At 37.5% G+C, this 27,660-nt stretch overlaps 1 protein-coding gene across 1 annotated transcript in view; it reads right to left on the reverse strand.

The window, feature by feature from the left end:
• SFK1 (src-family protein tyrosine kinase) overlaps nt 1-27,660 on the reverse strand; it is a gene marked incomplete at both ends in the record, with an annotated part of 58,943 nt that overhangs the window by 20,680 nt on the left and 10,603 nt on the right. Inside the window, 12 exon segments of the mRNA NM_214618.1 lie at nt 7,646-7,659; nt 12,248-12,287; nt 12,700-13,491; nt 13,689-13,781; nt 13,813-14,094; nt 15,339-15,470; nt 16,611-16,764; nt 17,305-17,418; nt 18,152-18,297; nt 18,874-19,029; nt 20,853-21,005; nt 22,544-22,647. Of these exon segments, the coding sequence (NP_999783.1) occupies nt 13,892-14,094; nt 15,339-15,470; nt 16,611-16,764; nt 17,305-17,418; nt 18,152-18,297; nt 18,874-19,029; nt 20,853-21,005; nt 22,544-22,647 (1,162 nt within the window).

The following is a 27,660-nucleotide window of genomic DNA, read 5'->3' on the forward strand; positions in this document are numbered from 1 at the left end:
TGTTCAGCATTATCTTTGAATTCCTTCCAAATCCTATGATATTACTATCAAGTAATTCAAACAAGCTATGAAGAAAAGACTTCATATTTGTAATGTATCTTTGTTCACAAACTAGCTTAGAGCATAAGAAATGTTCTTTGACAAAATATGATGTGCGAGTGTGCCCCTGTGTTTCAAACAAGTTTAAATAAAAGTTTTCAAGTTCAAGTTCATCTTCTTCATTAATTATTATTTAAAAACATTTTGCAATGTTGAATGGAATGGATAAAAGAAATGAGAAAAGAAGCATGACTGCACATGAATAGATGGGTAAATGGAATAAAAATGGTAATATAGTGCGTATGAATGTAATTCAATTTGTTTTCTTTGTTAAAGTAATATTTGTATTGATTTACCTCATAAATTATCACAGAGGATATTAAGTGATGGTCAGAGGATCTAATTGGGTTCTGAAACACTCTAATTGTCACTGATTTAAGTTTAAATTGTTCACATTTAACAAATTTTGACGAAAATTCTTCATTTCAGTGCATTTTCCCATAGGGAAAAGTTGTCCCGTACGTCACGTGTCCCGTACGTCACATACACACATTTATGTTTTGGTATATTACATAACAACGAAAGGTCAGAAAAATATGGTAATAGTTGTGATTAATGCTTGATTCCATAATGAATTAAGATATTATTACCATAAATCTCATAACTTCATAAATTCAGAGAACTTTTATGATGAACTTATTTTTGAAAAAGTCAGAAATTCTCTGGTCCCGTACATCACGCAGCACATTAATTACATTAAAAATTAATTTATGAATTGGTGAGAACTAAAACTTGTCACAAATGAACTAGCCCATAATAGCCACAGACTCATACCAGAAGATAGCCCTATAAATAATGTCATCCATTGTTATTTCTTGTTTAAAGTCTCTGAATGTCCCGTACGTCGCAAAGCAAATAGCTTGGACCTGCCCAAATACAATGAAGCAGCATGCAAGAGACAATTACGGAGTAAAATGAGAATATTTATTATCTCCAAACTTTGCATGGAGAGACATAATTATGAACTTCCACATAATTATGTGAAACACTAGATAAAGAGAGAGAGGGAGCCAGTTAGAAAGAGGGTCTTGATCTAATAGTGATATCATTCATTGTATAACTATCCCAAAACGTATAAGAAAAGGACTGGGCCGAGGCTACTGCCTTGGGGGGGGGGGGGGGGGGGCTCCACATATCACATTAGAGAATTTAGAGTATAGTAGTAATAGGATCGATATGAACCCAATGTAATCTACCTTCAAGGTAACTGCAAATGCCTGGAATATCTTGGCAAGAAGTATGGCTGGCAATTTGTTATTGAGTTTGTCATAATCCTCACTCTAACGGGCACCACGTTATAACAGTTGGATTTTATTTTCTTCTTCAGTTGCAGTACAGGCCACCATCAGGTGGTGCAGTGCTGATGCGTGTACAATCAGGGGCGGCCGAGCGACTTCCAAAGTGGGGGGGGGCACCAACAAAAAAGGGCACTTTCTGGAAAGAAAAGGGCACCTACAGTGGGAAATCTCAAAGCGAAAATATACAATTTTTTAGACATTGGTATATACCCCTACATTGTGATTACATTATCAGGGATGATTTCAATATTTGTTTCTCTTCATACATCATACAAGATATCGCTTAAGCATCATACTTTACAGTTGGGTGTGATGTCTGAATATGCATTTACGAGCGAGCGAGAAATATTTTAAAGATCTGTGAGGTCGCAGTGCGAAAAATTACATCTTATAAAGAGGAACAAAGCCAATCGTGATGGGGTTATAAGCACATTCTCATAACGGAAGACTGGAAAGACCTTTGATAAGTAACATAATTATATCATCTTTAAATGTGAGCGAGCGCAGCGAGCGAACTTTGGGGGAAATTGCTCTTAGGAAATGGGAACATGTCGAAGAAAAAGGGGCACGTGTCAAAAATAAAAAGGGCACTCGTCAGAGGTGAAAAAGGGGAAGGGGCACATTTACTAAGTAATATGGGCACTTGTCAAAGTAAAAGGGGCACCTTTCCTATGTAAAAGGGGCACTTCTTACAAAATAAAAGGGGCACTTTTCCTATGTAAAAAGGGGCACTTTTGGGGTATCTGAAAAAGTGGGGGGGGGGGGGGCACTGTGCCATCCATGGTCACTCTATTCATCCAAGATATCGAAATAGGTTCATGAATTGCTGGTGGTATATTATCGTAACAATGCAACCTTTTCAATAAAAATGCCAGCCTTCTTAGCTAAGTACATGCACTGCACTAAGACAGTGTATCAAATATACAGTGCATCCCAGAAAAAACGAAACCGAGAATTAATCACACTTACATGTAATCACAATTATAATTGATAACTGACACATATTTGTAAGGCTTAGATCCTCCTCTTTTAACGCACGAGTGGTTAAAATGACTTTGAAGAGAGGAAACCAAAAAGTCATTTAGCGTACGGTATCTGAATTTCAAAGAGAAAATCACATTTCTAGAAAGTTGTGTTTCTGCTCTTTCATATGACACCTCAGTCAGGAAAAATGAGCTAGGAACGACAAAGTTCTGTTCGTTTAAAGTAGGCCTAGTGCTAGACAGAAATATGGGTCATTTCTTTAACAAAACTGACATTTGTTGACTTGTATAGAGGCGGTCAGAGGAACCAGATGCAATCTCAGCGAAACAACCGTCGATATCAGAGACTGAAGCTTTCGGTCTAGCCTAGTGCTAGACCAAAAGCTTCAGTCTCTACATGTATATTGTCGGATGTTCCACTGAGACTAGTCTGGCTTCACTAGACCTCCGATTATATGGGGAATGTCAACAAATGTCAGTTTTATTAAAGAAATGACCCATATCAGACGGTTATTTCTGTCTAGCCTAGTGCTTGCATTTCCATGGCATAATTTTATCAAACGAATTCGTTTTCACTGGCTAACAAACGGAATTAACAAAATTCTCTTTACCTTTACCTTTACCCGAGATTCTGGAAGAATGCTGTGTTCTCAGCAGTCGGGCTTCCAGTTCAATTTCATTTTCTTCCTTCTCGTAGTTGGGTGTCTTCTTGTTAAGTTTGTCTGGCTCAGTTCTGCGTCGGTATTCTACTCATATATGGATTATGGGGAGCAGAAACGCTTGTCCTTCCATACTCGATCCAGTCTGGCTTTAAAGGCATTCACCGTGGTAGCAGTGACTACCTCTTCAGGAAGTGTGTTCCAGTCATTGATGTGACGTTGGCTGAATGCATCTTGGCTGAATGCATCTTGGCTGAATGCATCTTGCCTAATCTTCGTTGAGCATCTCTGTTTTACTATCTTTAGACTGTGGCCTCTTGTGTTGCTAGTCGAGTGCTCAAAGAAGGTATCAACTGGGATGCGTTCAAGTCCATGGATGATTTTGAAAACCTGAATCATGTCGCCTCGCCGTCTGCGATATTCGAGGGAGGTTAAGGTTAAGCGCCCGAAGTCTCTCTATGTAAGGACGGTTGCAGATGTCATAAATCATGTTGGTAGCTCTCTTCTGCACCCTCTCTATGGTCTTGAAATCCTTCTAATTGATGATTTTGGTGCGAATAACAAACTCTTCCAACTTCATCCGTGAAGAGTCAAGGCAAAAGAGGGTGAAACTCATCACTCTCCCAACCAATACTAATACTCGCACGTGCGTAGAAATGGAAGTTTTCACCCTACGTCGTGTTTACATGAGGCTGCCAGTAGTATCTTCGTACGCTACAACGTGTGAGCGAATGGGGAAATTCCCTTTCTCTCCCTCCGGAGAAAATTGGGAGAAATCTGAATCCGCCCTCCTGATTGGTCTAACCCCTACCGAGCCACGGCCTGGTAGCGATATACCAGGGCATACGCAGGGGTTAATCCAAGAATGAAAATATAGACTTTTTGTTGTTATTTTTTGTCTTTGTTTTTAATTTGGTTGTTTTTGTATTTTTTTCTTTTTCTCACCCAGTATCTGTTGGCTTTCTTGATCAATCAAAGTGGATATGCCGTCTATTACCTACTCTTCACTCTCGCTTCTATGGGTCTGTATGACTGATAATAATAATAATAATATAATACAAATAGATCTAATAATAATAATATTAATTGTGATGGTGGCTTCTTTTATAGCACTCATGTTCCATTTATTTTGCCGGTCAGAGAAGTTTAAGACTCAATATATGCTTCTATAAATGTTAACAATTTTGCTTATACTTCGTTTATTTAGCAGACCTGTCTTTGGTAGCTGCCCCAATAGTAACAAACTCATTAATGTTCATTATCACAACACTGACATGAAAGATGGAGAGAGAATAGGTTGAACACAGGCGGGGATCAAGGGCGGCCGAGCGGGCCTTGCCCCCCCCCCCCCCCCGCGAAAAAAAGAGAAGAAGGAAAGAAGGGAAAGGGAAAGGGAAAGAGGAGAGAAAGGGAAAGTAAGAAGAGGAAGGGGAAAAGGAGATAGGGTGGATTACAAATAATGCTGAAATGACATAATTTCCGAGATTTTTCCTCACTTTGAGTAAATTATACTTTTTTATGCGTTTGATGGAAAATAACAAATTCCTGAATTTACAGCCAGGCAAGAAATATGGTTCTTGAGATTCCTACATGTCAGGGCCTGATGAACGGCAGGGATCGGAAGCCTCGAGCTCCCCCCCCCCCCCCCCCCCCCCCCCCCCCCCCCACTTTAAAAAAATATATTAAAGAGAGAAAAAAGAAAGAAAAAAAAGAAAGAGAGCCAGAAAGAAAAATTAAGAATAGTTAACTGCCAGTGTCAACAAAATGTGATTAAATGAATAAATGCCTAAAACCGTGATTAAATGCTTAAAACCCCTAAGCTTCTGGGGCTCTGCCCCATGGATTCCACCTAGGCCCCTAAGGCGGGCCCCTGAATGCTTATCTTACGGTAATTTAATGCCTTAAACCTCTGATTTTGTGGTGTCCTGCCAGTGTCACAAAATAATAAGGTATACAAAAAAAAATGCTCATCTGACCTTCATTATACGCCTAAAACCCCTGAGCTTTCGGGGGCTCCACCGCCTCGACCCCAACAGGAGCCCTAAGGCGGGCCCCTGAATGCTTATCTGACCGTAATTTATTGCTTTAAACCCCTGAGCTTCCGGGGTCGGACAAGGTATCAAAATGTGTTTATCTGACCGCAGGCGCGTAGCTAGAGGGCGGTGGGGGCGGTGCGCCCAAAATCACCGCCCCCCCCCCAAAAAAAAAAGAGAGGAAAGAAAAGAAGAGGACGTAGGAAGAAAAAGGAGCAGACAAAGAATATGTTTGAAATTCAGACAAGGATTAAGAGTAGAGAACGGAACAACGCATCGTCTTCTTTCTCTAATGATTTAATAAAACGTCAAAGCTTTAACGCTCCGCGCAGGAAAGGGAAGGGGGAGGGGGGGGGGGCTGATTTCAGAAAAGGATAAGGAGTCGAGAACGGTACAGCGAATCGTCTTCTTTCTCTAATAATTTCATGAAACGTCAAAGCCGTAATTCCACGCTTCGCGCAGGAGGGGGCTGGGAAAATGAATTCAGACGAGGATTATTTTCGAGAACGGTACAACGAATCGTCTTCTTTCTCTAATAATTTAATGAAAGGTCAAAGCTTCCGCGCTTCACGTAAGAGAGGGGAGGGGAAGGCACTGAATTCAGGCAAGGATTAAAAGTCGAGAACTGTACAACGAATCGCCTCATAGTCTTTCTCTAACGCTTTAATGAAACTTAAAAGCTTCCACGCTTCGCGCGGGAGGGGGGGGGGGAACCTGAATTCAGACGAGGATTAAGAGTCGAGAACTAGTGTACAACGAATCGTCTTCTTTCTCTAATGATTTAATGAAATGTAAAAGCTTCCGCGCTTCGCGCGGGAGGGGGAAAAACTAAATTAAGACGAGAATCATTTTCGAGAACTGTACAACGAATCGTCTTCTTTCTCTAATGATTTGATAACACGTAAAGGCTTCCGAGCTTCGCGCGGGAGGGGGGTGGGTGGAAACTAAATTCAGACGAGGATTATTTTCGAGAACGGTACAACGAATCGTCTTCTTTCTTTAATAATTTAATGAAACGTCAAAGCTTCAGCGTTCGCGAAGGAGGGAGGGGAAAACTCGCCCCTCCCTGCACCCACCCCCCCCCCCGCATTACGTCACTGCTGGTCACCATTACGTTCCAATATTTGGCTCGCATAATTTCACATTTGGGCGCACCCCCCCCCCCCTAAGAAATCCTGGATCCACGCCTGGTTGAACAGGTATGTCTTCTTAAAGCCTATCTGCACTAGTTTGGCCAGGGGATTAGACCTAATTCCTTCGGGGGTCCCTGGCAGATGATTGTCTCATCAAATCAGCTCTCAATTAACATAAGAAAAAGGGATCAGGGGGATCAACGGGTACCGCTTAGGAGGTGTTTGGTATATAGAGGGCGCAAGTAGCTATAAGTAGAGTTCTGGGAAGGGTTAAAAAAAAGATATGTTCTGAGCTTTCTCATTATTTTATGTCAGTGTGGGAGGCTATCACAAAAGAAGTTGCCATTTGAAAATTATTACTCTTAAAATACCTTTATATTTAAATAAAGATACGATGAGAATGAGCTAAAAGTTAGGACAAAACTTTCAAGCTACATGTTTGTGTAGTCCCATATTCACTTTTTCACTGTATTTGAATGCTGTATACAAAAATCGTTTTGATATTGGATGTAAAAAATGTAAATGAGAATTTGTGTGTTTGTTGTAAAAATTGGGGCAAGTATATATGAAGAAAACAAAATTCACTCTTCATTGTGCAGTGCATACCGACAAGTTACGTTCAGTAAAGCCCAAGTGAATTCCTTTTTAATTAGATTATTAGTATAGAATAAGTAAGGAAAGAGAGAGAAAGGCAGAGACAGAGACAGAGAAAGAGAAAGAGAAGGGGATGGGAGAGAGACTGGGGAAATTGACCATCTAAAATGATAGAAAGAGATGACAAAAGTTTAACATATGTCTAGTAAATGGTTGTCTTTGAACATCTTTGAAGTTGGGTCCAGGAGGAAGAGGAGAGAAGAAGAAAAAATCATACATACGATTCCAGAAACCTTTCAAGTTCCAAGAATAACAGCAAAGAAAGGACAACCATGACAAAACTTAGCTGAAAACATGCGGAAAAGGAATTCCCTCACTGAGTGATTGGGCACTTATATTTCCATCATGACCCAAACTTTTAGAATATGTAACAAGAGCTGAACAAAATAAACTTTAAACACTGGTATCTGTTTTAAGTTTTTATTGCAGAGGGAAACAAAATGTTTCTGTTTCAATTATAGTACAAAGCATTACATCTTGAAAAGAATTCCATATAAAAGTACTTGTAAAATAGTGATAGAATATAGTTTACAAATATCTACTAGTAACAGTATGAGGATAATGTACTGGGTAATATTTATACAGTGTTTCGTTAAAAAGCTTCTGGCTACATCTACAATGGAATGAAGATATTGATTCTTTCTGTGAAAGGCATTTTATCCATATATATATATATATGTAATGACATGTTTTAATAACATACACAGTCTAGCTACAGTGAGTTAGATAGTCCCATACAGTGTTTTTCATGTTCTTTGTATTATATACATGTGTTTGTTTCTTTACACACATAAATCCATCTACATGTACATGTACACGGTCGCATCACACTGTGCAGCATTCCAATGCAATATGAAACGGACTGGAGAAAAATATTTAGGGTAAGCCTTGATGAACCATTATTGTAACTACAGCAAAAAAATAAAAAAATTTAAGAGAGTGTGTCAAACATAGGCTTTCTTGAACTTACTTTTGAATAAAATTTTGATATGTCTGGAGAAATCGTAACATGCTTTCTTAAAAGTACTGGAAAATGGACTTTTGAAAAGTACTGGAAATATTGTTTTAATCATCTTGGGTATTGATGTCGTTTGCCGACTCTATTTTTTCTCTTGAACACGCCTTAAACAAACCCTTAAATAATATAACTAATATGCCTAAAGTTCTACACAGTCTTGAATTCTGTGACACTGTATGACCTGAAAGATTGAATTAACCCATTAATTACCGGAGCCGGATAGTCCATGAAAAGCTTATGGGAATGGGAGAATTCAGCAGGAAAAGGATTAACAAGATTACAAACATGATTGATCTACAAGAAATATTAGTTTAGATAATGTCATAATCATGTTTCTGGATTATACATCTATTCTCTCTGCATTCTAAAAAATAAACCATCATTTCTTTCCCTCAACAACTGCCAAGCTCATATTATTTTAAGTTTTATACATACATAAAAATATCTGAAGTACATTTTCATTTATTTACAAGCATCATTGTAGAATGTGAATCATTTATACTCTTCATCTCGTACCTGATACAAAAAAAAGATTTTTATTCTAAAATGGAAAGAATAACAATGTTTTGGTCTAATTACCGAGGAATTGTAATTGGTACATGTCCTTGGTACTAAATGCTGCTAGAGACAAAAGACAACAAGTTTTATTTCGAGAATATTGGAAATTGACCTGGTATATCACACAATACAGTACAAAAACAGTAAAGTATTAAATCTGAGATGGAGTATGTGTTGAGCTTAATTTATGAAGCAATTTGATGGATTTCTGTTTCATTGAGGAGAATTAAAAACGGGAGTCTTCTGCCTCAACCTTTAGCTGTAAACTTTGATGTCTTGAAATATGTACCAATCAACATATGTTTCAAAGATGAAATATACAAGTAGAGTTCTAAAAAGAATTGTATTACATGCATCAGCAAAAATAACCAATCATAATTGCGATCCTAATTCAATGTATTTTAACTGAATACCAGGGATATTGAATAATTAAAACCAAAGTGGCACTACGCACACTAATAATTCTAAAGGCTTGTAAAGATATGAAGTGGTAAACCATTACAATGGCATTAAACAAAAAAAAATACATGTCAAGGAATGGCAAATGCTTACAACAAAGTTACTTTGTGTATTCAGTTAGCTTTGTACCATAAGATACAGAGATGCGAAGGGTCGTATATTACATTAACATTTTTTTGTTTTAATGCCTTGATTTACCAGTTCATATTTACCCTTAAGGGTTACTTTATTATGAAAATGGGGGGGGGGGGGGGGGATTCAGAAAATCTTCTGACGAACATGCACATACATACAGAAAGGTTCAAAAGTTTGAAAACAAGGGCAATATTTTACATCTCACAATTTGGCAAGAGAAGATTTTTCAAGAGGGGATAGAGGATTCTGGAACGAGGCCTACACGATGTCTACAAAAAAATTCCTACACATCAGTATCAAGTGTTTGTACAATATTTTCTGGTACTGGTACACATTGAAGTGTCTAGACTAGATTAATACAAAAGAACTGTATTATTTTTCTAAAAACAATTGCCCCGTTCAAAGTATGTTTATAAGTTATGGAATCTATATAAAATCACTTGGAAGCAATTATTGAAGAAAAAGATCCTGATTATTATTCATAATTGTTATTCTCCATAGCTGTTGGTTTTATTTACACAAATATGATTAGATAATATTCAATTGTAATCAGTGATATTTTATAAAGTGTGTTATATTTACATTACATATGTCTGGCTAAAAGATGACTAAAACCTCACGTATCACTATTAATTAGTACATACACTTGGATACATGTTTTTGGTTAAAAAAATTACTAAGAGAACAGCACATTCCATATGAAATTCACCTGCATTGAAAACACCTTTTCACCTTACATGTAAGAACTATCTAAAAGTCTGATTTCTTGAATATCCATGAAATAGATGAAGCAAATAATTTATAGAATTATTGGAAAACATGAAATTTAGAACAGAAACAAAATAAAGATGGAATTTAAAAAAAATATATAGTAGAAAATCTAAAATAAAATAAAAATGTTAAACAGAATTTCACAACCGAACTGTGTCACAATGTTTTAAATCAGATTGAGTTATATTCAAAGACTCTCAATGACATCACAAGGTCAAATCTACTAATCATTGTGACATCACAAGGTCAAATCTAATCATTGTGACATCACAAGGTCAAACCTAATCATTGTGACATCACTTGACTTCTATGTCAAACATATCTAGCAGATGTACTTGCAATGTGAGTACCGTGTAATACAATGTATGTGCATAGGTATATCTACACCATCGTTGATTATCAAAAAATGCACCATTGATGTCTAATATTCCACATAAAATAAAACGCACTGTACAAAGATCTTTATAGAAAGCTCTAGGTACTTAGAAATCAATGAAAATAGACAAATAGTAGCAAAGATTTAATATATACAGTACATGTAGGTACATAGAACAAAGGTCAAAGATCAAAGGTCTCTTCCCTTTGGAACTACTATTCCTAAATACAAGAGGATTCGAAATGGCACATTTGGGTGTTTATAACAACATCATACTAGTTTCATTCAACCTATCTATCAAGACATATCTGCAACTGGCCAGAACTCTGCCAATGAACCCCAGCGACGGTTTAAATCTCAATATAAGCCATGTTAAACACTGCAACAAACTAGACCTCAGTATAATTTTCTCTGTAAATTTTGATTTTACAGTTGATTTACTGTTAGAATGAGATATAATTTGGTTAAAAATAGAGAGGAAACAAAAATCTATAAAATTTGGAAACAATGAACGGTTGCAACCTGAATTCTCAACTACAAAAATGAAATGATATAAAACTATATCACCTAAAGTAAATAAACCACTTCATAAGGCATAAAAATATGGTTTATAGAGCATTATTCTCTCTATAAATGGTATCCCTGTTTTCGGAACATGTTTTATACGAACTGCTACATGTACATGTATAATTATTCACTGACAGACATTCATAAAGGAGATTCAAATGAAAACCATGGGTTACCGCCCACTATGGAATACGCATGTATAAGTTGTACTTACTGAGAGTGTATTGAACACATGTACTATGCTTATAGAGTTATAAAACACAGGAAGCTTAAATAAATGAAGTCGAACAAATAGACATGCATGAGAATCTGAGTCAAAATTTCTACCTGATATAATACAAAAATATACAAAATAAATGTATGCCTATAATCATTTGTTCCTGCTCGTAATCTAACTTTTAATCAACAGAAAATTGACTATAAGTACTCCTTCCTCGCGTTAAACTCAGTTAATCATGAAGTTTTAGCGCTGCGTAGTCTTGAAAATGTCAGAGCACCTCATTCATACATGATAGGACAAACCATCTCAAAAGTAAAAAGCTGTAGCAAGATAAAACGATTTGACATGAAAATGAGAGGGAAAGTGACGCTGAAAAATTACCTGCAGACAACAGACTCCTAAGCATAGTTATATATCTGTTTGGTATAAAATACAGAAATTTAAAAGGCACTGTTCTCACGTCATTCTATGTTGCTGCAGCCCTTTAATTTTTGTTTACACAGTTTGAAATATCATGTATGAACGAGGCTTTAAACAAGTGACAGCTCAAACTCAAAGCGCACAGGAGGAGCAAGTAGACCCAATCTCTTTTTTGTTGTTTTACAGAACAACCTCCACATCCTAATAATCTTGCCAGAGGTCTGCCCAACCTAGCGATAAGTATTACAGGCAACTCTATAACATCCACACAAGTAAATGCAAATGTACCAAAAGTCATTGAAAATCGAGGTAAATTCTGTGATTCGTTTTCTCTCATCCAAAAGACATGAAAGAGCTGTAGATATTTTCAACATGAACATTTCATCGCAAACATATACGTTTTTACTCTTCATCAATTACCAATATGCCTGATATTCAAAATAAGCTACACTTGAAAAGCATGTAGCTACATGTACAGATCCCTTGAAATGTTCATTACAAAGTCCTAAAAAATTACTCACATGATTGTGTTTAAAAAGTACCATAATACAGTGACTGTTTATCGTCTTTAGACTATAGTACTATCTGAAAAGATGAGGAAACAAAGAGAGGGAATGTATATAAATCATCGGTTATGACATTATTCAGATCAGTCGAGTATAAAAATAACTTTCTTCCATCAAACGAAGTATAAAAGGAGTACCTATGATTACATGTTGTCTATTCGGAGCAAGAAGGACGCCAACTCGTTTGATTTTAAACACAGTTAACGTCCTTTTGGCTCTATACAGACAGTTAAAAACTCTAATGGCTCACACATACAGGTGACCTGCTGATGTCAAGGGAGGATGGGTTACTCTAAAGCCTTATACATATGAATTGAATTCAATCATTGAACATTAAACTTAGGGTGCGTTCAAGCAACACTTCGTCAGTCGTAAAAATAAACGTGTTTAAAAACGCAAACATGAAACGCTGAAAAAGATGCTTTTTATATCGTGATTCTGCAGAATCACGGTTGCTAAAAAATCGCTTGAACGAACGGAGATCTCAATCATGATTCTATAACGTCATTATCGTTGCCTGCTTCCGGTTTGGCCTACAGTCGACCGTAAACAACTTCAGAAAGCCCGCAGTGAAGTTGACCTATACTTCCTGTGTCAAACTGCACAGTGTGATGAGCAGCAGCTGGGCTTGAAAAGTGCGAGAATCAGCGTTGATGAAAAATCGCTAGAATTCTCCTGCAGTAAACTTGTTTTTTAATGGTGTTTTGATTGTGGTTCTAGCTTTTTTTTAAAAATCGCTTGAACGCACCCTTAGCGATGATTGGAAACACTAACACAGGGAAGCAAGTTAAAGATCTCAATGCTTGCATAATTTATAGATGGAATACATCAATAACCTTAAACACAACTCCTACCTTATACTAGCACCCTTGATCTATTGCCAAACATAGATTGCTTAGACTTTTCTATAGCTGTATGGCACAACTGGTTCTTTGTTTTAAATCGTTGTGATTGATTCAAATTGATCGTAACTTGATACCAATCACAATCTACACTACAGAGATATGAGTTTGTAATTTTCGATTGATTGGAGAACTTGCAATCGATGCAGAGTAGTTGCAGCTTTTGATATTAAGACAGGGCCCTAAATGACAAGAAAAACTGTTCAAAGAGCAAAACACAGTGTTATATCTCGGGGCTGACTCAATTTGGCAAGGTGCAGAAAGATGTTTCATAAAATCATTTAATTTTGTGGTTAAGCCTAATATATTCTTGCTTTTTTTACATTATTTTTGCTATAGACATATCGATTTTTCATTATCATTTACAAAGATATAAGTGAGATGAACTTCATTTTTTTTTAGTCTCTTGGCATATTGATCTATTTGTAGCATATCAATCTCAGTCTTGTCAGAGAGAGACTACAACCATTTTACTTTAGCATTATAAAGCGACCCATCTTATACCAACTATTAGCAGTTAAGACGTCTTTCTCTCCAAACCAGTTTATCTTTTAGAATGGATGTGGTGAGAGACGATAGGATCATGTCGAGAATGAGGTCCTGACTCTTAGGAGACAATGTCCTTTTAAAAGACAATCTTCGGGAGACACTATCCATTAGTTAAGAAGGAATGTTGTCTTTCAGTGAACAAGATGTTGATTCAAAGGAAAAGGGGCTACAGGTACTGTACATCACAGAGGGTCAGGTTTCCTATACTTTCTGAAGAGCATCCAGAAAGCGAAACTGTATGTGTATTCATGATTCTTTCCACAGATTGTCAAATTAAGAGACAAACCATTGGAGCAATTACACAACTCAACAGAACAATTTCTCTGTATTAAACGATGGAGCTGTAATAGAAATCTTTCACGACACTGTCCATTCAAGAGATGATCTTTCAAAACATTGTCCATTCAAGAGACAATCTTTCAAGACACTGTCCATTCAAGAGACAATCTTTCAAGACACTGTCCATTCATTCAAGAGACAATCTTTGCCAGCTAATCGGCCTCCTTGTAGTTGGGTTCGGTCGAGACGAAGTAGTCATCCAGGCAGAAGTGAAGGAACTCGAACGTGGGCCTCTGCTGGGGATCTTTGTGCCAGCATTTCAACATGATCTCGTAGAGAGAGTCCGGACAGTGATGCATCTTAGGCATACGATACCCAAGGTCCACCTGATCTAGCACCTCCCGATTCGTCATACCTGTAACAGAAACAAAGAATCAACAACTAATCAAAAACAGGCTCTAGATTTCTCTGCACATTTCATTTCATTTTATTTCTTTATTACAGACCTGCCAACCTCCGGAGTTCAAAAACTGTATTCTTTAATCCCCAAAGTTGTAATTTACAGACAAAAGTTGTATTCTTTTTAAAAAACACGGACTGTTACGAGGATCAATGCCTCTTAATACAGTTCCTACATACAGGAAGAATTTTTGTATGGACCATTGGTTGAATATACATGATTTTGTCACGACTGGTGTGTTCGATAAACCAATGAACATCCCCAAATTGCTGATGTAAGATGCTTGTAGGATACTTACCAGTTTTTTTTTTTTTTTTTTTTTAATTGTTTTTTATTGAGAAAAATCGTACTGTCGTATTTGCTTCTAAAAATCGTACTGGTTGGCAGGTCTGTTATTATGTCCATAGAGGATAGTTGTTCATATTTACATTCTTGCTTTACAGTAATTTCATAAGAACAACATATAATTGACAATCATAAGTACTTAATTAAATACATGTGAATTGTAAACATATGCTTCATGTTTGTCTGAATTTTGTTCAACCTCGTTTCTGATTTAGTCTCAAGGCCCTGTTTACAAGAGTTTACTGTGTCATTCTGTATACGTACCAGTCATTGTTTGCATGATTTTGTACGCTTCAGTTTTGCTGCTTGTAAATGTTTAATGAAGCATGTATATATTGATGAATTGAATGATCATTATAAAGGAGGTGATAAGTATTGCTACCAGTAACATTATCATCATTGCTCTCCTTATTCTGTAAGTCAATATTATCTCCATTTGTGAAAATGAAACTACTGCAAAACCATAACTTTTGCAAATTGTTAACGACAGCGATTTTTGCCGCAAAAATTTCCTGTTGTGATGCATCAATTTGCAGGATGGAATTTTCACAAATCTAGATGACGATGGAAAAATCATGAAAGTTTCTTAAAGATATAGACAGGTAGTGGTAAAATTGCGGTTCAAGGGTTTTGGGTGCAAAATATCCATTCAATATTGTTTAAATATTGCCATCAGAGGTTTAGATAGCAATACTTCTAACCAAAATTCTCACAAAAGCAGAAACATATGCCCAAATGTTGAAGTGCATTCGCGATATCTATCCAGGCCGGATCGATATGATGATTAACTAAATATATCAATTAGTAGGCAGTTTCCCAGCTTCTATCACAGACTAATCTATTTGATGACTCACCGGGATATGGGATACGACCGAAGGTAACTATCTCTGTCATCAGGATTCCAAATGACCAGACGTCTGATTTGATGGTGAACCTTCCGTGAAGGGCAGCCTCAGGAGCAGTCCACTTGATTGGGAACTTGGCACCTAGGAAAGAAATCAAGTCAGAAAGAAAATATAATAAACCTGCTTTAGCAACCACCTGTAAAGACCACTTGTCTATACAGGCTACTGACTCCAGGGGGTGTTTCACAAAGATCCTAAGTTGAACTTATCTCTAAGTTGGACTCGACAATTATGAAAAGCCGTTTTCATCTTTGAAAATATTTTGTAAAAGTTATTTTAAAAGGCATAAAATGTTGATTCAAATCATTCATATTTTCTATCATCAAGGAGATTTCATGCTCTTGATGTGGAATTTATGAAAAGTCTGAAATACTTCAATTTTTGCTTTTTCATAAATTTTATTTTAAGGCTACAAATGGCTCTCCATAATGTTATAAATCCAAGTTCGACTTAGGACCTATGTGAAACACCCCCTGGAGAATAAAGTCTGACAGACATGACCACTATAAAAAAACCCACTACTATTAGCAAATAGTATTGTTTCCCTTGAAAAGTATTTCATTGGAATTTGTATGTCAGTAAAAAGTACAATAAGACCGCCTGCCTATGATGAGCCCGAAAATGAAGACACTCTGACGTCATCTTCATCATCATCTATCAAAGTCAGTGTTTTCCCTCTTATGAGGGTTACTGAATGCTCCCCAGGGAGTGGAAAATGTACACACATTGTGTTCGGGTAAGCCCGAGTCCGATGACCGGGGAAATAATATATCTTTAAAGCACTTAGGCGCATCGTTGGATCGATGTATTGAGCGCTATATAAAAACAGAATATTATTATTATTACTGACTTTCGAGCCATGACACTCCCTCTACATCTTTTTGTCTCAAGCAACCTCCGCATTTAAACCAACTTTACTGCCGTCTTTCTTCACCATATCTTTCCATGAAATCTTTGGTTTCCCTTTCCCTCTTAATATGCCATCCACTTCCAGATCCCAAGCACTTTTCACAGGTTCATCCCACTGCACCACTTATTGCTACTTGCGCCCTCTACATGTATATAGCAGACAATGCCTAATTGGTACCCGTTAGTCCCCCATGATCCTCTTTTTCTTATGTTAATTGGGAGCGGATTTGATGAGATAACCACCTGTCAGTGACCTTGGAGGGAGGTCTAATCCCCCTGGCTGAACTAGGACAGCCGGCCTTTAGTACCTACCTACTCTCGCCATGTATTCGTCTTCTTCGATGAGACGAGCCAGACCAAAGTCAGCGACCTTGACAACATTACCCTCACCAACCAAAACATTCCTGGCAGCAAGGTCACGATGAACAAAGTTCATGGATTCTAGATAGGCCATACCACTTGCAATCTATGAACGATATCCCAAGAAATAAGAATTTTAGAGTTAAACATTATTTTACACAATTTACTCTTTCACGTTCAGTTCATTCATTTTGATGTTATTTGAAATGAATGTTTTTATATATTGTAATTTACATTTGTAAAACATTGCCCAATTCAGCCCTTTAAGCCGTGATGCATTGTTATACTTTTATTCTCAATAAAACCATTATCGATCAATTGAACAGTTCAGATATCAATTTTTATTACACAATTTTCAATTATGAATGTAAATGCTATTTATTATCACTTACTTACACATCCTCCAGCATTTAAGTGGTTGTCAGATTTAACAGCCCAAAGGTTATATGGTATCTAATGTTTTCAGCTGAAGAAATTGCTCTCTTCTTGAAATTCATAACAGGTTCATGAATATACGTATTATGGACTGTCTGTATCACTCAAAATGTTGTACAGTCAAACCTGTCTATAGCAACCGCCGAAGGGAAACAAGGGAAATGTTACCCAGTCCCTTTAAGAAGCTCTGCTATAGGTTCTTGTGACTCACCTGTGCACCCATATCAACGTGTGTCGTCAGCTTGGTGTCTTTGCCCGTGCCATCCTTGAGATAGTCCAGTAAGCTTCCATTTGACATCAACTCTGTCACAATGTAGATTGGCTCCTGCAAAACAAAATGCAATAGCACACATTATATAAAATAATAATAATAATAATAACTAGTTCTTATATAGACCTTTTCAGGACCGCAGGCCCTCTCAAAGCACTTTACAGATATATATTATTACCCCGGTCATTGGATTCAGGCTTACCCGCACACAAGGTATGCACATTCTCCACTACCTGGAAAGCATTCCAGCCAGGCGTCAATTTTACAAGTGCTCACTTGCTAATCTAAGCACATTAGCTTTCGCATCCTACCGGGTACCCATTGAACACCTGGGTGGAGAGTGGCAAATGTAAATCACTGTCTTGCCAAAGGACATTAGTGCCGCGACGGGACTTGAACCACGGACCTTGTGATCCACAGTGCGGTGACATAACCCCTCGACCACGACACCTCTACAGTGAGAACTTGGCAACATGTACATGCAGGATAAATTGATGTTTTCAAGGGCGTCTATCCAAAAGGACCACAAGAAATGCCTATAATCATCTCTGATGGACTATTGTCCAAAAGGAAGAGGAGTGTGGTCATCTAGGAAAAGAAATAATAATCTGGGACAGGGGGGTAATTTATTCTCTTGAAGAGGAGGCGGTCATTTTGGAAGTGGGTGGCAATCTTCTATAAGGGGGGGGGGGGTAGTCGTGGTCATCTACGAGAGCTGAATGGTTATGTAAAGTAGTAATAATTTCTAATGGATTCTTGTCTCAATTGTTTTTTGGAAATCACTTACTCTGTCTGAGCACACTGCATAGAGCTGTACAAGGCGTTCATGTCTGACTTTCTTCATGACGTTGGCCTCAGCCAGGAAGGCTGCAGGTGACATGGTCCCTTCCTTCAGAGTCTTGACAGCGACAGGTGTGTTACCATTCCATACTCCTAAGGTGCAGAAGAGGGACAAAAAGGGCCACAGGGTTATTAACAGTTGGTACCAGGATGACGATTGTAAATGGACAAAGGTTAGCCTTATGAATGTACGGTGCACGGATAAAAATCTGGGAACGACCGTCACTGCGGCAAATGTTTAATAACCAAAATAATACCTACGCCAGAGATGCCTACCTCTTGACACAAAAAACAGACTGAAAATCCTAAAATATCAGATTTTGGAGATAAAAATCAGATTTTCACGAAAACTCGACACTACAACTGGCCTGTTGGCCCTGGCTAGTAAAATTTCAGAAAAATGTTTTACTTGTAAGAAAGGCCAAGTAAAATGTTTACTCTTTTAATAAAATTTAATGAGAAGATTATAAAGCAAATTTTTTGGGGGGTTGCAGAGGCTTACTTTTTTTTTCTTTTTTTTTAAAGATGAAAAATCGTATTATTAATATTGTATTATCGTATTTCACTCTTATCATCGTACTAAATACGATTTAATCGTAATGGTTGGCATCTCTGCTAAGCTATAAACAAATGTTGCAGGAATAAATGTTGAATAACCTGAATACCTACCTTGCCAGACCTCACCAAACTGTCCATGTCCGAGTCGTCTGGTCATCCTGAGGGACTCCCGAGGGATCTCCCACCGGTCTTTACCGAGACCGATGGTGTTAGGGTTCTCCTTAGGGCAAGCTCTGCTCAAGATGCAGCATAGGCCATCGATGTTACCTGAGAGACAACAAGAGAAATAGAGAGAGATGGGGAGAGAGAGAGAGAGAGAGAGAGAGGGATAGAGAGAGCAGAGAGAGAGAGAGAAAGAGGGAGAGCAGAGAAAGAGAGAGAGCACAGAGAGAAAGAGCAGAGAGAGAGAGAGCAGAGAAAGATAGAGAGAGAGAGAGAGAGCAGAGAGGGAGAGATAGAGAGAGAGCAGAGAGAGAATTAAAGTAACTGTAAACCAGAAATTTTCATATTCAAACTTTCACAAATTCTGCTAGTAGTACGGAATTCACAAACGTTTCATGCCCCAAAATCCATTAGCATGTAGAACAGGTACATTGAATCTTTCACAAAAGGCAACATTTCTCTGACTGGACTAATAACTATGCAGGCTGGTCCAGACTTTCCAATTAGTCATTACACCCCCAATCAACGCCATCAACGCCATCCACACAGATCATCAACTCCACCAGTTTAATGGTACATGTAGCATTAACCTGTGTACTGTGTTTCGGAAGCTTCAGGTGAATTACCCCATTTCTATATCACTGCAAGATAACCCTTTAATTGCCTGCAAATAGTACCGTAAATCTCAGTGTATGAGACGCATCTTATACACGGTCATTTTACAGTATAGTATTAATGACTGCTTTGAGAGAAATAGTTGTTTTATTACGCTCAAGGGAAGGTTAGAATTGTGCTATTCCCCGAGGCTTGCCGAGGGGAATAGCCCAATTGTAACCTTCCCGAGAGCGTATGAAAACAACTATTTCTCGAATATTAAAGCAGTCATTAATACTTTTATATGCCGAAAAAAAATAGACTAAAAAATAAAAAATAAAAAATAATTTGCATTTTTGTCGAAGACGGGATTCGAACCCTTGCGTAACATCAAGAGGTGTATTGAAAACCAACGCTTAGACCACTCGGCTATCGTGCGGCGATAACATGCTTGACAGTTTTCTCCGATATATACATTAAAATGGATTGAAAACGGCTCCGCGTGAGGGATGCTTCGCAAAAGCTCCATGAAACGGACCCTTCTTTTACTTTTGCAATGCATATTGGCACGAACTTAGATCAAGATCTATCGGCAGATGTTGTTTTTTTGTTTTTGAGAGTTAATTTTCGTCTTCATGTCAACAATGCAAGATAAAATTGTCGGTAAGATCGATCGAGATTCAATTGTATTGAAATTGCCGACCAATTTTTCGCACACGTATGGTATCCTCCATCGCTCAAACCATTTTTTAACATGTAAACCTATGGGGTAACCATGGAGACTGACCTATTTTTTTAATAACCATGGTTATTAAAAATATTGAAATGTTTTATGCATGGTTACCGGGAATTTTACAGGAACAGTTGAAGTTTATGAATGCAATTCGACCAATCAGATGGCTGGATTTCTTAAGTGAGGTATATAATAGTTTTTACTGGAATTTTCAAAATAACCTCAAAGCCTATTAACAGCACAGGGCTATCAACTAGAGAGAGAGTGTTAACTCTTTAGCTACTGCATTTTCTCCTTCCCATAGGTTTGAATCCGGCCCCCCCCCCAACTCCGTGAACAGAGGGATACCATGCATGTTACTAAAATGTCCGCTAAAGGGGTACTTTCCACGCACCGGCAAGTCCGGCTCGTAGTACACAAAATCTGGCCCGTATTACACACCAGACTTAGGGGGGTGTTTTCTAAAGGAGGGAACATACATATGCGTACCCTAAATAACACTGAGTGGGGGGGCCGGGGTTTGAATACAGGGATCACCCGGTTCCTGTAGGGAATACGGAGTAGACCATGGTATAAGGAAGGACCTCGCAGCTATACTTACTCTGGTAGTGACGAACAAGCTCTGAGAGCGTCGGAAAGACACTTCGTTGAGTGATGAAGAAGCCGTTGCCTCCGTCCATCTTCCGTATCCTGTAATGTTTGACATGATCTCCCTTCTGAGGGTCGTTATCTCTCACAGACAGCGAGAAGGTTCCTGCAAACAATCATTGTTTCAATTTCAATCTTTTTTTAAATTCATTCATAATAGAAAAGACAAGAACATGGCAAAAGTCTGAAGATTACAGCTATCACATGGTCTGCTCGCTATTTATAAGGACTGCTATTCATAAAGGATCACTATTCATTTAGTCACGCGTTATGGATAGCGGTCCTTATGAATGGCGGTCCTTATTAATAGCGAGTTAAATTGTCTATGGTTTGCTCGCTATTTATAAGGACCACTATTTGTAAAAGACCGCTATTCATTTAGTCACACGTTATGGATAGGGGTCCTTATGAATGGCGGTCCTTATGAATAGCGAGGTAAATTATCTATGGTTTGCTCGCTATTTATAAGGGCCGCTATTCATAAAGGATCGCTATTCATTTTGTCACGCGTTATGAATAGTGGTCCTTATGAATGGCGGTCCTTATGAATAGCTTGACCCGTTACCACAACGCTTTTCAACAAATGTATATCAACGTACTAATTTTAACAATGCTTCAAATGATCCATTCAGGAAATAAACGTGTAAGTGTTATATTTGCCACAGATCACGTATAAACTGGCAACTATGCATGTGCACCTTGTGAGAAAATATCCATGTTAATCTGTACCACCCAATATGTAATAAATAACCACACTTCCTGATAAATGGATTACAAATTATGTACCCTGCCCTAATTATACTTGTACATTTTCTATTTGACACATATTTTTTACACACCCCCTCTAAAATAAACCCCCAAAATATGTTGTTCTTCATTCACAACCATGACAATGAAATTTTACAAAATATACAATAGTGTAAGCAAATGGAAGGAATGTTCATTGAAAGACTGTGACATACATGTGTACATGTAGGTATGTCAAAGGGCGTGTTCATGCTTAACTTTTTCTGGCCAGAATCAGGCATCTGTTACGCGTTTAGTTTAAAACACGGTTGCGTCCATGCTCACTTTTGTAGAATCACCGAAAAAACGGCGATCACGATCGCCGATCCTAAACTCACAAAAAGATGCGTTTACAATTTGTAAACGCGTTTAAATGGGGTCAATGCACTGACCTCTAGTGGTCTACGTAGCATGCACAGTGCAGGTTGCGAATCCAGCTGCAAGGCCAATTAAGGCCACACAGGGAGAATTGCCTGGAGGGGCCAGAGAAGTGAGCATAAACACTACACTGTGGAACTGCGATTACGATGAGCGTTTACGATGTGCGTTTCAGATCGCTCATTCTACCTTCAAAAATCAAGCATAAACGCAGCCTAAGTCTTTTAAATTTGCATTTGATTGATTCCAATTTTTTTTAATCCATTGTTTTTTTTATTTTTTACTTGTTTTTCATATAACATCACCAGTTTGAATTGTAGTTAATGTTCGGGTTTACACCATACAAAACTTTCTAATTCGTCCTACAATCTGTTTTGCTCACTTTTTTTCTCCTTTTTCATTAAAACCAAAGTTAACCAACTTAATATCAAGCATTCTAGTTGACTTTACTTTAAATGATTGATTTTGTTTTCTTCTTACCAGGGTTAGCTTCTCCATCCCTCACAATGAATTGTCCTTTATTTATACCAATGGCTATCAACTTCTTCTCGGCATCCTTACGGGCACACTTTCCAAAATACCAACTGAAAAGAAACAAAAACAATTGAATTATTGTTCACTAATTACGTAGAGAGAAAAAATTTGATAAACAAAGATGATCCTTCAATGAATTTTGAACTTTGAAGGCATAAAATTATTCTATCAATTACTTCTATAACGACTCTGCATATCAAATCTAAATAATCTGCCAGCCACCACAATATCCTAACTTGGGAATTTATAGAATTTCTTGTGAAACATGATATACATATAAAGATATAAACTGAAAATCATTCTTGTTGAAACATGCACAAGAAATGACATGCGTTTTGAACATACAAATTGTGAAAGTTGTAGATCTTGGCAGCGTTTCACAGAAAGAACTACATCTTATCAGGTAACTTCTTGATCTTATAGGGCTTCAATATTACACCATATCACAGACACTGATAACACGTAGACCCATGCATCTCAGATTTAACATTGTTAAACGATGCCTTTAAGCTCAAAGGTCATTAGTCTTTTTATCCCAATATTACACATGTGAAAATATCCTGCTCATACAATGAACACGGCAATCAGATAGGGTTCTTGTGCTTTCAAAATAAAACATGCAACTAGAAACTGAAACTAAAGCACACACTATCATAATTTATCAAACCGTACAGTGTACATGTACATGTGAGTAATATCATGATCAATCATATACGGTAAACTGTGACAATATATTGTTTATGAATTTTAAGGAAAGCAACACTTATAAATGTTGATATTAAAAAGAGGGCAACAACGGCCTCACTGGTAATAAATTACTATCTTTAATACACTACACATGAGCTGTGTGTTGAAACTATCTTTTGTTATTTGATACTTAAAGAGAAGGTTGAGTTCTGGAAAGATCGAGGTGACAAGTAATTTGTGAACGTTAGCATTGTACTATGCAAGTGTGAAAGAACATCAGATAGAAAATGTTCCCTGAAAAGCATGGCTCTTCAAAATGCCTTAATATTCTAAATATGGCTTTTAAAATCATAAAAATCGGGACGGATTTTTTTTTTACGCCACATGTTCGTGTAGTCTCATGTACATCTCTCTGGGTACAGTGCTTGTAACTTCACCCCGACTGGGCCAAATTTCTTATCATTTTGATGATTCTAGGACCTTGCAGTTTCTTTCATGGTGCAATTGCATGACCAGAACTCAACTTTATCTTTAAAGGTAAAGACCAGTTATGGTCATGCGATTGCATTGTGAAAGAAACGTTGTGGAATCGATCAGAAAAGGTTGATCATCTAGCATCTGCAAGGTTCTGGAATCATCAAAATGATAAGAAATTTGGCCCATTCTTCGTAAAGTTACAAGCACTATACACAGAAAGATGTATATGGGACTACCCTATATCTCTCACAGACCATGAGAGAAACAAATTTACCAAATATATGAATTAGTAGGCGGTTTCCCGGCAAATTTTGTATCATCATGTATTAGTCAAAACATATTCTTTCACATGATTGGTAATGAGAGCTTCCATTTCATTTTTTGAAATTGGGGCGTTTCCAATACTAGTCTTTACCTTTAAATGCTACTAAAACGATATTGAAACAGTAACTGTCAATCTGTCTGAATAGAAGACTTGGTCATGTGCCAAAGGCATGTACATGTACTGGCTAATTTATTCAATCTTTTAAGCATGTAATTTGTTGCCATCAGAAGTTCAGAACTAAATATAAATTTAATGTACAAATGTAGATTGTCTCTTTCTCAGAGACCATGTTTGTGAAGAAGAGAAGAGAAACTCTTAGAAAGGACTGTTTCAATTCAATTCAATTCAATTAATATTTATTTCATTTCCAACAGAAAAATAAACAAAGGTATTACATAACGTATGAACAAATGTATGTGAATATTCATCTTTGCTTGGTAACGATACAAATACACTTCACACATAATCAAATTATTACACGAAATTCTTAATTTCTGAGGAAATGGGCTTGAGAAGAATAAAAGAAGGAAAGGTCGACTGAAAGAAGAGATGGGTAAACTGAATCAATATAAAATCTATTTATCCCATGGAGATGAACTTCACAAAGAGGGGTGTCATTTCTATTTTGAGGGGGGAAAATGGAGCCATTCAAAATACAGTTGAGTTCTGGTCATGTGATTGCATTGTGAAAGATAAGGTGTGGAATGGATCAGAAAAGGTTGATCATCTAGCATATAAGTATTGGTGTGTACTGCAAAGTTCTGGAGTCACCAAAATCATAATAAATTTGGCCCAGTCTTGGTAAGTTACAAGCACTGTACACAGAAAGATGTATATGGGACTACGGGATATCTATCCAGTCCGGATAGATATAATAATTTACCAAATACATCAATCAATAGGCGGTTTCCTGGCAAGATTTGTATCATCACGTATTAGTCAAAACATATATCTTTTACATAATTGGTAATAAGAGCTTCCATTTCAATTTTTGAGAGAGGGGGTGTTTCCAAAACTGGTCTACCGTAAATCTCCGTGTATAAGGTGCACCTCTATTTTTTTTTTTGGGGGGGGGGGGGAAAGAAAAAAAAAAAAAAAATTGTTTTTCGTTTTGTTGTTGTTGTTGTTTTGTTGCTGAAAACCCACGCGGGGAAGGACCTTCATTTTACATCGAGGTGCAGTTGAAGTTGTGAACTTGTCACAATAAATAGTAACAATGTAAATTAAAAACAGGTCCAGACTCTAAGGCTTCATGATACCAAGTGTTCCACACCAGCCTCATCACATCACCTAGCAGAAGCACTGTGTTCTATGCCAAACATCAATAGTCATGCATGATATGAATAGAAAAAAAAATTGAGGAATTATTATTATAAACTACATATTGAGATCTATTAGAAAGATTACTTTCAAACCAAGATGACAGACAAATTTGAGTGTTGTTGTAGTTTCCAAATGGTGAGTCAACACACTGATTACTGAGCTGGGAGACATTGCCAGGCATAGCACCAGGCCATAAATCGAAACTAAAACAAAAAAAAACTTTCAAATTTTTTTGGCGGCAAAAAAGTGTGCCTTATACATGGAGATTTACAGTATACCTTTAACCTGAACAAATTTTACTCAATACTCAAAGTTTCATCAAAGTTTCATCAAAGTTCATGGGTACCATTATCCCGCTTAAAGCATGGAACAGCGAATTTCATTATGCATGTGGAACTGAGTGAAAAGAAGCAAATCACATTTCATTTCCACAAAGTCACCTTTTTTCTTCAATAAAGCATTCTATTTCCTGAACTTTGGAACTAACTTTTGTTACAAGCTGATCAACCTTACTGGGGAAAGAAAGATATGAATTCAATGATCACACCTTAACAAAAGAGCTTTACTGTAGCATGTAGATGTGCGTCTACATTTGTATTTCTTGTCATGCATGGTCATCTATTATCATTACTTCTACATTTGTAGTTTCACAAATAAAAACCCAGTACTTTGTTAGGACTAGTAGAGCAACATACCATTGAGACTAAGACCCCGTTCTCATTCACTTCGTTGGAGCGGTCTAACTAAGACCCGTTCCTCAGGAGCAGTTCTTAGGTGAGTGAGAACGGTCAAAGTGGTCCAGGAAGTGGACTTCTGGACCGCTCCAAAAGACCACCTCAGGGGGTAGTCTTGAGGAACGGGTCTTATTAAGAGCGGTTTGGACCGCTCTAACGTGCAATGTGAACGGAAGCGTACTTTGAACGGAATTGAGCTAGTGACGTTCCGTGCAAAACATGTAGTACGGTACATACGGTTTGTATTCCGCGCGCGAAAAAATTGACCTGCTGACCTGAGCTGCCATAGCAACAAGACCACTTTGACTCGTGGAGCGGTTTGAGCCATGAAAAACTGCTCGGAGTGTGAACGCTCGCAAACCGTTCCTCAAGACCCATTCCTCTGGAGCGGTCTAACTAAGACCACTTTCACAGTGAGTGAGAACGGGGTCAAATATTAGAACACGACTGTACTTGCTTTTGTAAGTCATCATTTTCAATCTTCCACAATGGAACTTTTATTGGTAGATAAAAGTGTGTACATGCATGTTGGAATACTTGACACTTAAAGATAAAGTTGAGTTCTGGCCATTCGATTGCATCGTGGTAACGGTGCGAATTCAATCAGAAAAGGTTGATCATCTAGCATATAAGTATTGGTGTGTACTGCAAGGTTCTGGAATCATCAAATTGATAAGAAATTTGGCCCAGTTTTGGTAAAGTTACAAGCACTGTACACAGAAATATGTGGGACTACATGAACATGTGGCATAAAAATCTGTCCCACTTTGTATGCTGTTACATTGCATATTTAGAATATTAAGACATTTGAAGAGCCATACTTTTCAGGGAACATTTGTTATCTGATGTTCTCCCAAACTTGCATAATAACAATGATAATGCTCAGGAATTATTTTTCACCTCTTCCCAGAACTCAACCTTCTCTTTAAAGGTACATGTACACATGTTCATGCAGGAAGGTCCACAGGAGGTTTAAACTTGTACCTACAACAGCTTTGAAAATCAGCTACCGGTTTAGTTGTGATTTTAAATCAAGGTTTGAAAGTCAGCACCAGGTGATTATCAATACTCTACCAAAATAATTTATAAAATATAAGTCATACAATTTGGTTTGAAATGCTTCAAAATATGGATCATATTGCATCAGGGTGCATCTAAAAGCCTAAGAGCCCTTAAAAGCAAGCCCTAGAGTCTGGCTACATTGGACTGAACACGCTTTGCATGTACATCGATCAGTTCATACTCCAAACATGTTTGAAGTTTTAGTTTGTGGACCACCTTGCATGTTGGTGTGTATAATTTCTGTACAGGCAATGCTTGTTCACATACGCTGGGTAAATTCCGCATCATACATGTACAGGCTGTATGTGAACGAGCCCAAGAAAGCCTTAAATTTTAAGATGGCACCACATGTAACCGCACCCTTAAATGAACCGTTGTAATGTAAACATCATGAGAAAAAAAACTGGAAATAACCTGTTAATAGCCTTTGTAGAACACTTTCTAATCAACTCTTA

This window comes from Strongylocentrotus purpuratus, unplaced genomic scaffold (assembly GCF_000002235.5).
Source record: "Strongylocentrotus purpuratus isolate Spur 01 unplaced genomic scaffold, Spur_5.0 spur5_scaffold_13, whole genome shotgun sequence".
NCBI classification, from domain to species: domain Eukaryota; kingdom Metazoa; phylum Echinodermata; class Echinoidea; order Camarodonta; family Strongylocentrotidae; genus Strongylocentrotus; species Strongylocentrotus purpuratus.